This window comes from Pongo abelii, chromosome 2, assembly GCF_028885655.2.
Source record: "Pongo abelii isolate AG06213 chromosome 2, NHGRI_mPonAbe1-v2.0_pri, whole genome shotgun sequence".
NCBI classification, from domain to species: domain Eukaryota; kingdom Metazoa; phylum Chordata; class Mammalia; order Primates; family Hominidae; genus Pongo; species Pongo abelii.
In genome coordinates, this window is record NC_085928.1 from 194,999,871 (window position 1) to 195,013,405 (window position 13,535).

The 13,535-nt window shown below is 37.8% G+C and overlaps 1 protein-coding gene across 4 annotated transcripts in view; it reads left to right on the forward strand.

Annotated features, from left to right (window-relative positions):
- Positions 1-13,535, forward strand: part of VPS8 (VPS8 subunit of CORVET complex) — a 236,563-nt gene that overhangs the window by 183,081 nt on the left and 39,947 nt on the right. For all 4 annotated transcript variants that reach the window (XM_024244828.3, XM_054553099.2, XM_054553100.2 and 1 more), the window contains one exon: positions 2,067-2,232. In XM_024244828.3, the coding sequence (XP_024100596.3) occupies positions 2,067-2,232 (166 nt within the window). The remainder of the gene's footprint in view (positions 1-2,066; positions 2,233-13,535) is intronic.

A 13,535-nucleotide genomic window follows, 5' to 3' on the forward strand; every position in this document is an offset into this window, starting at 1 on the left:
CAAAGGATCTGCCCTTATGGAGTTTACATTGTAGTGGCAGGGATAAACCATAAGCCAACAAGTGAAATGCCAGATACTGATAACTACCATGGGGGAAAAAAATGTTAAAGGAGATACAGAGTGTTTGGTGGGGGGTGCAGATATTTTATATAGGTTGGTCAGGGAAAGGCTCACTGTTAAGGTGACTTATGAACAGACAACTTAAAAATTAATAGAAAAATAATAGTTACATGAATAAAAAACAAGCTATGCTACAGAGGAAAAGGAATGTTGGGAGCTACTAATTTACAGAGTAGTCCAGGAAAGCCTTCTTGTTTAAGTGACATTTGAGGGGATCTAAAGGAAGTGGCCATGCAATGTCAGAGGAGAGTACACCAGGCAGAGGAGCCGAGTGCAGAGACCATGAGGCGGGAGAGCCGTGGCATTCTTGAGGAGTAGTGAGTGAGGAGGCTAGTGGCACCTGAGCAGCCAAGGAAGGGGACAGTGAAAGAGACTTCAGTAGGAGCTGGCCCAAGTCTAACTCATTTTTATAATGAAAGTGAGACTTTTACTCTGAGATACGAAGCCACTGGATGGTTTTGAGGACTGGGGCGGTGACAGGATCTGACTTCTGTCTTAAGGATTGCTCTGACTGCTGTGTTAAGAAAGGACTAGAGAGATCAAGGGGAAAGCAGACAGACCACTTAGGCTGTTGTAGTAGCCCATGTGAGAGATGGTCTAGGTAACAGTCGTGAAGTAATAAGCAGTAGGATTCTGGATATATTTGGAGGGAAGTGGTATTTTAAAGCTATGGAACCTGGAAGTAATCGCTAAAGGAGCAAAGGTAGCTACAACAACAGAGTATAGAAGAGGAAGTTTATAGATAGATAGATTAGATAGATAGATAGATAGATAGATAGATAGATAGATAGATAGATAGATAGATAGATAGATAGGAAGAAAAAAGAAAAAGAGTATGAAGACCATAGAAAAGAAAAAGATTGATTTCTGGAATGTCCGACATTTTAGGTTAGAGAAATGAAGATAAATCAGTGTAGATGGCTGAGAATTATTCTCAGTACTCAACTTCTGGGAGGCTGATTTGGTAATTTAGTGTAATCATTAGGGAATTTCTTTATAAGAATAGCATAAGGATTTACTACAGCAGTGACATTTTTGTAAATGTTTAATCAAATCACAACCCTTGCCTTGAATTTGGTGAGCAGACCACTCATGTTGTTATCAAGCTACTTAAATAATTATGATTTTTTCCAGTTGCTTTTTTTTTTCTTTTTGAGATGGACTCTCATTCTGTCTCCTAGGCTGGAGTGCAGTGGCGCAATCTCAGCTCACTGTAACCTCTGCCTCCCGGGTTCAAGCGATTCTCGTGCCTCAGCCTCCTGAGTATCTGGGACCACAGGTGTGTGCCACCACACCTGGCTAATTTTTTGGTTTTTTGGGGTTTTTTTTGAGACAGAGTTTTGCTCTTGTTGCCCAGGCTGGAGTGCAGTGGCACGACCTTGGCTCACTGCAACCTCCGCCTCCCGGGTTCAAGCAAATCTTCTGCCTCAGCCTCCCAAGTAGCTGGGATTACAGGTACCCGCCACCACGCCCAGCTAATTTTTTGTATTTTTAGTAGAGACGGGGTTTCACCATGTTGGCCAGGCTGATCTCAAACTCCTAACCTCAGCTGATCTGCCCACCTCGGCCTCCTAAAGTGCTGGGATTACAGGCATGAGCCACCACGCCCAGCCCCCAGTTGCCTTTTTTTCAGACTATCTAAAAATACTATCTGGATTTCATAGTTTGAGAAATGAACAGAAGTTCAACTCATCCTTTAGGTAGTTTTTAGTCAAAGAACTGTGATTTGTTCGTACTCACAACATAAGTATACAAATATATGAATGTGGATTTTTAAAAAGAGAGGACAACAGCAAGTACATTCCCTGTCTTGTTTCTTACCCTGTACAGCCATCAGTGCATTTCTGCTTGTTAGAGATTTTTATTGCTTCTAAGTACACTTACAAGCTTATATTTATGGATTTTGTGATAATAAAAAGTACAAATTGGTTGCCTTCGTTTTGCAGCTGTGGCCATTTGTATCACTCATTCTGCCTACAAAACAAAGAATGCACTGTGGAATTTGAGGGCCAAACAAGATGGACATGCTACAAATGCAGTTCAAGTAACAAAGTAGGAAAACTCAGTGAAAATTCATCTGAAATTAAAAAGGGAAGGATAACGCCATCACAGGTAAGACTTGTTTTCGTGGCAAAATGGAAATGGTCTTTTCTTACTAATGTCATTTGGGCCTGGTCTCATTTCCTTCGGTTCTCATAGGTCTCAACAAATTTACCTGATGGGTATTGGGTACATGAAATGTGCTTTTCAGTCCTATTTAGTGTTTGAAGAGCCTCTCCTCTCTACTCAGTATGGAAAAACATGAATTTGAGAGCAACAGATGACATTTTCTGTCTTTAAATGGCTTAAGATCTAGTTGGACAGATGAGGTGTACACACATGAGCCTGCTTTTAAGACCTTTTGATAGAGTAACAGCTTAGCAAGTACAGCTGAGTACTTGCAGGTACCAATGAGTACCTATATGAAAAGAGTGCAGAATTATGACTTTTAAGTAGGGCTGATGATGGACAAGGTGCATACACATATGCTCTTTCACTGCCTTTGGAGTCTGACTACTGGACTAGATGATAATTTTATGTATTTTGCAGCCTTTTTTTAAAGCAGACAGTGGAGCAGAGTTTGAAGTCTACCGCTTGATAGTTTTCAGGAGAGCAGAGCTTGACAACATGAGGGGTTCAATGTGGAGAAGTTACTGGGACTGGGACTTGATCATTGTGCTCTACTCGGCTATACTTCCTCTTTGAAGTAGTATCATATTTTTGGCTTCCTGTTCCTTCCTCTGTGCTACCCTATCCTATAGTTGGCCTTCACATTCACATCACATAGTGAAAAGTTGGGCTTGTTACTTTTCTCTTTTTGTTTCTTTTTTTGTTGTTGAGATGCAGTCTCGCTCTGTTGCCCAGGCTGGAGTGCAGTGATATGATCTCAGCTCACTGCAAGCTCCGTCTCCTGGGTTCACGCCATTCTGCCTCAGCCTCTCGAGTAGCTGGGACTATAGGTGCGTGCCACCACGCCCTGCTAATTTTTTGTATTTTTAGTAGAGATGAGGTTTCATCGTGTTAGCCAGGATGGTCTCGATCTCCTGACCTCGTGATCTGCCTGGCTCGGCCTCCCAAAGTGCTGGGATTACAGGCATGAGCCACCACACCCTGCCTCTCTTTTTGTTTCATCGGCCATCAGCATTGTATTAGAAGCAGAGCCTGGGAAAACCTCCTGACTAACTTCTCTCCAGATAACAATGTAGAACTTCTACTCTCCAGTGGTAGCCTTTCCAATTATACCTTCCCCAAGTTTGTATTGAACAGTGTGATAGGCACTGTGCCTGGTGCCTGGGGATACAATGGTAGACAAGGCAAACATGGTCTTGTCTTGCAGAGTTTACAGTCAATGCACTTATAAAAGGATTTTTAACTAAGTACTCTCAAGTTTTTTCTGACTCCAATTCAGTTCAATTCTGATACTAGCTAGAGTTAGAGAATCCATGGTTTAAGGGTTTAGTCCCACAAGACAGTCCTCACTTTAGATGCCAGTCACAAACAAAGTACTCAGGCTACCTACTTTTGTCTGACTTGGCTGCAAATTCAGTGGTCCCCATGACTGCCTCTCAGGTTCCATAATTCACTAGGATGATTCACAGAACTCAGGAAACACTTTATTTACATTTACCAATTTATTATAAAAGCTGCGACTGAGGAAGAGCCAAATAGAAAAGGTGCATAGGGCAAGGTTGGGGAGGGAGATGAGGAGTGGTAGAGATTCCATGCCCTTTCTGGGCCTGCCACCTTCCTAGCACATCAATGTCTACACCAACCCATAAGCTCCTCAACCCCACCATTTACAGGTTTTTTTTGGAGGTTTCATTATGTAATCATGCCTGATTAAATTATTGGCTATTTATGATTGAGCTCAATCTCCAGCCCCTCTCCCCTCTGCACAGGTTGGGAGATGGGGCTGAAAGTTCCAAACCTCTAACCATGGCTTGGTCTTTCTGGCACCCAGCCCTCATGCTGAAGCTATCCAGGGGTCTCCAGCCACCAGTCATCTTATTCTCATGCAAAAGACACTCTCATCACTCAGGAGATTCCAAGGGTTTTAGGAGCTGTGTGCCAGGAACCTAAGACAAAGGCCAAATTTATGTATTTTTATTATATCACAAGTACTTACAGATGAACTATGCTGCAAGTACAGATAATGAGTAGATATAAAATAGACATGAGAGGTCATGGAAGCCTTCCTAGAAGTGCTCTGTTAGCTTCCCTTGAAGGGAAAAGAAAAGGAGTAAGCTAGACAAATTTAAGTGCAACAAACAGAACTAGAAGGTAAGTAGAATGGAATCAAGAGGGTCAGAGAGAGTGGTATGAGGTGAGGTTCATTAGGCAAGCAAGGACCAAGTTAAGTACTTATGTGTGCCAATACTTATGGCATATTTTTTCATTGGTAAGTGTAATGTTAACTGTAGGCTTTTAGGCTGTAACCTTTATATCATGTTTAGGAAATTCCTTTTTATTCCAAGTTTTCTTTTTTCATGAATTGGCGTAAATTTTTCATGAATTGGTGTAATTTTTTTCATGAATTGAAATTTTTCATGAATTGGTGTAAAATTTTGAAAGCCATTTACACTACAATGGTTGCCCTCTTCCCATATTCCCCACACCTCCTGCAGTGAAGAAAGGTAATCTGTTTCACTGAATTTCTTCCTACCTTCTCGAGCATCAAGAAAGGTTCGGAAACCATTTAATCTTATTTTTAAATTTTTTATTTCCATAGTTTTTGAGGAACAGGTGGTTTTTGATTACTTGGAAAAGTTATTTAGTGGTGATTTCTGAGATTTTGGTGCACCCATCACCCAAGCAGTGTGCACTATGCCCAGTGTGTACTCTTTTATCCCTTACTTCGCTCCAGTCCTTCCCCCCTCCCTGAGTCCCCAAAGTCCATTATATCATTCTTATGCTTTTGCATTCTCATAGTGTAGCTCCCACTGATAAATGAGAACATAAGATGCTTGGTTTTCCATTCCTGAGTTACTTCACTTAGAATAATGGTCTCCAACTCCATCCAGGTTGTGCAAATGCCATTATTTTGTTTCTTTTTGTGGCTGAGTAGCATTCCATGGTGTATGTATACCACATTTCTTTATGCACTCCTTGGTTGGTGGACATTTAGGTTGGTTCCACATCTTGCAGTTGCAAATTGTTGCTGCTATAAACATGCATGTACAAGTGTCTTTTTCATATAATGACTTATTTTCCTTTGGGTAGATACCAAGTAATGGAATTGCTGCATCCAATGGTAGTTCTACTTTTAGTTCTTTAAGGAACCTCCATACTGGTTTCCATAATGGTTGTACTAGTTTACATTCCCACCAGCAGTGTAAAAGTGTTCCCTTTCCGCCACGTCCATGCCAACATCTAATATTTTTTTATTTTTTAATTAGGGCCATTCTTGCAGGAGTAAAGTGGTGTCTTATTGTGGTTTTAATTTGCATTTCTCTGATAGTTAGTGATGTTGAGCATTTTTTCATACGTTTGGCCATTTGTATATCTTCTTTTGAGAATTGTCTATTCGTGTCCTTTGCCCACTTTTTGATGGGGTTTTTTTCTTGCTGATTTGTTTGAGTTCCTTGTAGATTCTGGATGTTAGTCCTTTGTTGGATCCATAGTTTGTGAATATTTTCTCCCACTCTATGGGCTGTCTGTTTACTCTGCTGATTATTTCTTTTGCTGTGCAGAAGCTTTTTAGTTTAATTAGGTTCCATTTATTTATTTGTTTTTTTGTTTATTTGTTTGTTTGCATTTGCTTTTGGGTTCTTGATCAAGAAGTCTTTGCCTAAGCCAATGTCTAGAAGGGTTTTTATGGATTCAGGGCTTAGATTTAAGTCTTTGATGCATCTTGAGTTGAGTTTGTATACAGTGAGAGTTGAGGATCCAGTTTCATTCTTCTACATGTGGCTTGCCAATCATCCCAAGCACCATTTGTTGAATAGGGTGTCCTTTCCCCACTTTGTGTTTTTGTATGCTTTGTCAAAGATCAGTTAGCTGTAAGTATTTGGCTTTATACCTGGTTTCTCTGCTCTGTTCCATTGGTCTACATTCCTATTTTTATACCAGTACCATGTTGTATTGGTAACTATACCCTTGTAGTATAGCTTGAAGTTGGGTAATGTGATGCCTCCAGATTTGTTCTTTTTGCTTAGTATTGCTTTGGCTATGTGGGCTCTCTTTTGGTTCCATATGAATTTTAGGATTTTTTTTCTAGTTCCATGAAGAATAATGGTGGTATTTTGATGGGAATTGCGTTGAATCTGTAGATTGCTTTTGGCAGTATGGTCATTTTCACAATATTGATTCTGCCCATCCATGAGCACAGGATGTATTTCCATTTGTTTGTGTTATCTATGATTTCTTTCAGCAGTGTTTTGTAGTTTTCCTTGTAGAGGTCTTTCAGCTCCTTGGTTGGGTATATTCCTAAGTATTTTATGTATTTATTTATTTATTTATTCTTGCAGCTATTGTAAAAGGGATTGAGTTCTTGATTCTCAGCTTGGTCATAGTTGGTGTATAGCAGTGCTGCTGATTTGGGTATGTTAATTTTTTATCCTAAATCTTTATTGAATTCCTTTATCAGATCTAGGAGCTTATTGGATGGGTCTTTAGGGTTTTTAAGGTACACAATCATGTCATTGGCGAACAGTGATGGTTTGACTTCCTTTTTACCGATTGGGTGTCCTTTCTTTCTTTCTCTTGTCTGATTGCTCTGGCCAGGACTTCCAGTACTATGTTGAATAAATGAAAGTGGGCATCCTTGTCTTGTTGCAGTTCTCAGGGGAAACCATTTTAAAATGGGATCTACACATCAGCAGCAGTTTGTTTCTGAGGCTATCCCATTCTGCAGGACAGGAGAGATGACCCAGCATTTTCGTTAACAGGAAACTTCAGTAAGATCAAATCTAGACACTTTATTGTAATTGTATGGAAGACAGAATGAGAACTGTTTTGTTTTTTCTTAAATTTTCCTCTAGCTGTCTGTGTCCCTTGATTTTCTTGCATAAGATATTGTAAAAAGATCTAGTGGGTTAGGTAATATAAGAAGGAAGAGGATATGAAATTTATCAAATACATGTGTTAGATGTTTTTATGTTAAGTTAGTCTTTACATCAAGTTATGAGGGTGATATAATCCTTATTTTACAGCTATAGGAACTATCTGTAGCTCAGAGAGTGAGGGCCAGTATTTGACCTCAAGTTTGTAAGACCATCATCACCCTGAATTGTCCTACCACCAGCCTGTTCTGTTTTTATTCTGGCTTTATTGAAACCTGGTAAAGCTGATTTTTCAAATACATCCATACCATATTGGCAGTCCTAATTAAGATTTCCCACCATTGTGTGAACCATTCACATTTCCAGTTATAAGAAAATTTAAAATGAAAATACTAATTCTACTATGATGGTTTCTATTAAATTTTGTTACATGAAAGTTTTACTTTGCTCCCTTAATTTCCTTTAAAAATCCGTCATCCCTGGTTAAGTTCCTACCCAGTGCATGGAGAGCAGCACAAGAGGGCCCAGTGACTCAGACATCCAGCTGAAACAGCCAAGCAGCTTCCGCCTGTTGCTGTCTACACCTAGAAGATGGTGAATGCATTGGAATCCCCTCACTGCCTTTGTAATGCAATCCTTCTGTCAAATAGATTTTTGTTTCATCTTTTTCCAAGACTTGAGATAATTAACATTTACTTCTTCAGTTTCTGGCTCCAACTCTACAGGATGCAGTAGTTACCCTCAAAACTATGGTCATGGCAGATAAAGTCTTTCTTCCTGCCACTTCTATCTCACTGCTTTTTTCATAACTGGTCAATATATACAACCAATAATTCAGACATAATAGTTGCCTGCCAACAAGGTTACATAGATGTGATGGGGGTTATTCCCCAGAAAGCCTGCTTTCCTCTGTAATGAGCATTTTTAATCTTCAAAAAAAGGAGAAATCACCCAAATTACTTTCTTTCCTTATCTCCCCCTCTTCCGCCTTCCCCCAGGCTTACTGAAAATCAGATCTATAGAATAGGCCTTGTAAATCTATCTGATTCTCTTTCTGATTTCTCTACATATTACCCACAGGAGAAACTAATTTCAGCTGAAGTACTCAACATTCTAGTATATTTTCTCAACGAACATTACTTACATTAATACAATCATATAATTTAAATTTCACCTTTGATTATTCCTGTATTAAATTCATAGTAGCAAATAACAATCTTCTTTGGCATTGATTAGCATGAGAAGAAATTAGCTTGCTATTAATTGTTTAAAAAATAGTATTTTTTAGTCAACAGGTAACGATATAAATTCAAAGAAAAATATCTAAGATTTGCTAGATTTCAGTTAACAGGGCTTGGAGTTCTTGAGAGTAGGTAATAAGCTAGCACATTGTTATGTACCAGAATATTCAAGTTGTTGTTCCTTTTAAAACTTCAAACCCAAGAGCATTCTTAGACACTCAGGGAATTTTATATGGTATTGTTCAAAATCAACTGAGTTTTTCCCCACTACTTGGAATTGGTCTTATTTCTTGGTGCTTAGTGTTCTCTAGGAAAATGTTTCGTCTTTTGGGGTAAATTTACAAATAATGCCAGGAGGAAGTATGAACAACTTCCAAGTAATTATTCAGTAAATGATATTTATGTTCACTAGCCATAATTTTCTATTAACCATTGCACATTGCTTATTTATTTTGAATTCCCACTAGGAGATTCAGTTTACATGCCATTTAATGAAATAGGAACAGTGATATTAATGCCTGTTTTCATTTGTCCATTTAAAAAGAATATTAGCTCTCTGATATAAATAGGTCATATCAATACTATATTCTATAATTCAATATATATTACTATAATTAAACCAAATACTAAAAAATGAGATTTCAGCGTTCAGCAGTAGTGCCGTTTCTCAAAAGAGTATATTCAACATTAAACTTATAAATTAAATGAAGATTAATATGTCTCAGAAGTACATAGAGATGATTGATCATCCTAATATAAATGCAGCATTTTGAGGAGACTTTTGCCCATTTTCCAATAATCTTGTTATTATACTGTAGTACTAAGTGATTCATTACTTCAGCCAATATTTAATGTTAAGTGATTCATTACTTCAGCCAGTATTTAATGTATGCCTGCATTGAGCCAAACACTATTCCTGGTATGATGATACATTGGTGAACAAAAAAATAACCGTAGGTCCCACTATCATGTAGCTTGCCATCTAGTAAGGGAGCTAGACATAAATAATTAGGTAAACAAGCATTATATCAAATATATAGCTTCAAATTGTGATAGGTACATAATTGGCATAAAGGGAAAGAATAGAATATTATAGGGAGAATAACATGAGGGAAATGTACTTTAGGTGGTTAGGGAATCTTTATATGCAGAGGTAATATTTAAGCCAAGACCTGAAGGCTAAGGCGGTACCAGCCACGTGAAAAACATTTTAGGCAAGAAATTTCAGGCAAGAGAGAACAGCAAGCACAAAGGATCTAAGGAGACAAATGACTTGTTCAAGGAACTGAAAAAAGATCAGCAGCTGGAACGTAGTGCCTAAAAGGGAAAATGGCCAGGAATGAGGTTGAAGAGGTAGGTAGACAGGGCCTGGTTAGCCTTAAAGACCCTGGTAAACAGGTAAACAAGCATTATATCAAATATTTAGTTTCAAATTGTGATAGGTACTTAATTGACATAAAGGGAAAGAATAGGGGAGAGTAACATGAGGGAAACCTACTTTAGATTAGGAGACAAATGACTTGTTCGGTCAAGAGTTTGGTTTTTATTCTTAGGAAACATTGAATGGTGATTGCAGCTGTAGAAAATGAATAGATAGCCAGATCTGTATTACCAGCCCAGTTCTCACTTATTTTCCAGAGCTGGATAACAGTCAGACTTTTGAAGTTCTGTAAATTCGTACATTTCCCTTTGATGGAGAAAAATCTTCATACAAAGGGAACTAAGGATGAAAGTAATACCAAAAAATTGTTTTTAGTATTTTATAGAACTAAGGTTTTGATGGAAATATGGGATAAGGACATAAGAAATTCTGTTGTCCAATAAAATGTGAAAAAAATGCAATTTTACCAGTGATCAAAGAAGTACAAGCTAAATCAACTATACAATACCATTTTTTTTACTTATTAAGCTGGTAAATATTTAAAAATACATAATTAAACTGAGACACATTAAAAATACATATGCATTTACATTGATAAGGATGTGAGGAGACAGATACTTTTATGCACTACTAGTGGGAATGCATATTTGTATAAGTCCACAAGCCCTTGTCTAAGTCACTTTGGCCAGATATGTTTCAGAATACAGAATTTTTTGGATTTTATAAATGTAACATGAAGACTTTCACTTCAGGACAAGATGCATTTGGAGTTTTTTGTGGGGGGCGGGGAAGGGGCAAAATATATAAAATAATGGTTCATAAGATATTGGACACCAGGCAGTGAAAGATAGTGACCCCTGAAAGATAAGAAACAAATGACATAAACCCTAAGATTTCTACCAAATTACTCCCTGGAGAAAGTTTTCACGCCATGACTCAGAGAGGGAGAACCAAGGCAGAGCTTAGTCTCTCTGGGTCAAGGGGACAGAGCTCAGAGTCCAGGAAAGACAAGGGGGCTAGAGTTTGCAGGGTGGAGTATTAGGTTAGAGCCGTACAGAGGGCTCCATAGATCTGCAGAAGCTAACTTTTGAGTATTCAGTTGAGTACTTACCCACTTATTTACCCACTGTGTGAGGAAACTACTTCAGGTCAAAAAAACAAAAAGGTGCCACCCAAAAGGATTAGATTGAACAATGTCCCAGACTCACAAAGAGCCAGAAATAATGCTTGCTCCCACCAGCCAGCCTGGAAATCTTCATAAATCACAAGGTAGTATTGAGAGTACTAAGTAAGTTCTTAGCCTCAGTAGTGGGGAAAAAATTAACTTTAAACTAACTGCCCCTTTGATCTCAACTAACAAAGCTTAAAAGCAAAAACCTAAAAAGATAAAACTATTTCCAAGTATTTTAACCACATCGCAGAACAGAGCTTAGCAATGTATTCAAGAATTATAAAAATATCCAATACCCAACAAGATAGAATCCACAATGTCTAGTATTTGATCAAAAATTACTAGGCATGCAAAGAAGCAGGAAAATACAAGCCATGATAATGAGGGAAAAAAAACTACCCATTGAAACTAACACAGAAATGACCCAGATAATAAAATTAGTAGACAAGGACATTTAAAGTTATAATTGTATTCCATATGTTCAAGAAGCTAGAAGAACAATTGAATACGTCAAATGGAAATATGGAAGTTACAAAGAACCAGTAGAACATCTAGAGATTAAAACTACAATGTCTGAGATGAAGAATATACTAGATAAAATTAATAGCAGGATGGGCATTGGAGAAGAAATGATTAGTGAACTTAACAATATAGCAATAGAAACTATCCCCAATCAAACACAGAAAGAAGACTAAACAGAAACAGGGCTTGGTACAGTGGCTCATGCCTGTAATCCCAGCGCTTTGGGAGGCCAAGGCAGGAGGATCACTTGAGCCCAGAAGCTTTAGACTGGTCGGGACAGCATGATGAGACCCTGTCTCTACTGAAATTTTTAAAAAACTAGCCAAGCGTGGTGGCACATGCCTGTGGTCCCAGCTGAGGAGCTGAGGCAAGAAGATCACTTGAGCCCAGAAGGTCAAGGCTGCAGTGAGCTATGATTGTGCCATGGGACTCCAGCCTGGGCACCAAAGCAAGACCCTATCTCAAAAAAGAAAAAAGAAAAAGAAATGAATAGATCATTGGTGAACTATGGAACAACTTCAAGTGGCCAAATATACATCAAATTGGAATCCTAAAAAAAGTAGGGACACAGAGTACAAAAAAAAAACTTTAAAGAGACATAATAGAGTTCTAATTCTAGTAATAGCAGAGCAGCCTATAGTAGATGACCTTTCTGCTAATAATTATAAGCCCTAGGCAAAATATGAAAAAACATTGTTTAGAGAGCAACTGGAAGCAGGCAGAAACTATAGGGAATGCAAACCTTGAAAGAAGGGAAGCAAACTAGACAAGCTCTACATTTAACCAGCTTTTCTAGGGTGCCTCTTGGCTTGCCATGGAGTATTGGAGAAAAGAGCTTGAATACCAAGTATCATTCTTACTGGGATGAAGAAACAGAGGTCAAAGTACAAGACTACCAAAGCAGCTCTAAATTGAGGGAGAAAATCTCAGAAAGAAGCATGCCACAGAAGAGGGAGCCCCAAGTTCTCTTTGCAGTTTTCCAAATTGTGTACAAACAGACAGTGCTTCCAGAAAGCAGCATCAGGTACTAAAGAACTAAGCAGAGATTTCAGCAGCTGCCTGGTGCTGAGTTTTGAATGTAAATGTTGCTATGTTACGGGGATTGAAAAATACCTCAAATTTTGTGTTGAAACTGCAGAAGGGCTATGGTTGAGGACTAAGGGATTTCCCAGGACTAAGGGCAAAAGCACAATAAATCCTAACAAAGCCAAAGCCCAGACTATCATAGGATCAGTAGGAGGAAGAAGGAAAGTGTAAACTATAATCAAGAGAAAAAGCATCAGTAGAAGCAGACCTACGAATGACCCAGATGCTGGAATTGGCAGTTAAGGACTTTAAAATAGAAATTATAAATATGTTAAAGTATTTTGTGGAAAAGATTAGCAGAATGATTGAACACATGGGGAAACGTCAGCACAGAAATAGAAACTCTGAAGTAAAAGCAAGTGTAAATTGTAGAGCTAAAAAACATATCTAAAGTGAAAATTTTATTAGATGTCAACAGCATTTTTAACACTGAGAAAAAAATTAGTAAATTTGAATACAGTTCAATAGAAATGATAATTGTAACTGAAGCACAGAGGCAAAGATAATTGAAGAAAGTACAAAAACTCTTGGTGACCTGTGAAACAATATCTAGAAGTCTATCATATATACAAATTATAGCTATATCTATATTTTATAGATATATATTAATGTATAAATTAGATATTTATAAATTATAGATCTATAATGTACATGTATCTATAATTTATATATTATATATTTATATAATTATATATAATTTATATATAGATATAATGTACATATATCTATAATTTTTATATATGAATATAATATACAACATATGTAGAATATTTATATAATTGGATTTCTGGAACATAAGGAGTAAGAGAATGGGAGCTGGGGACATTGGACCTAATAATATCTGAAATTTTCCCAAATTTCATAGCAAACATCAACCCATAGAGTCAAAAACTCAGCAAACCTCCAGCAGAATAAATATAAAGAAAACCATACTCAAACACATAATAGTCATAGTCAAACTGCTGAAACCAAAG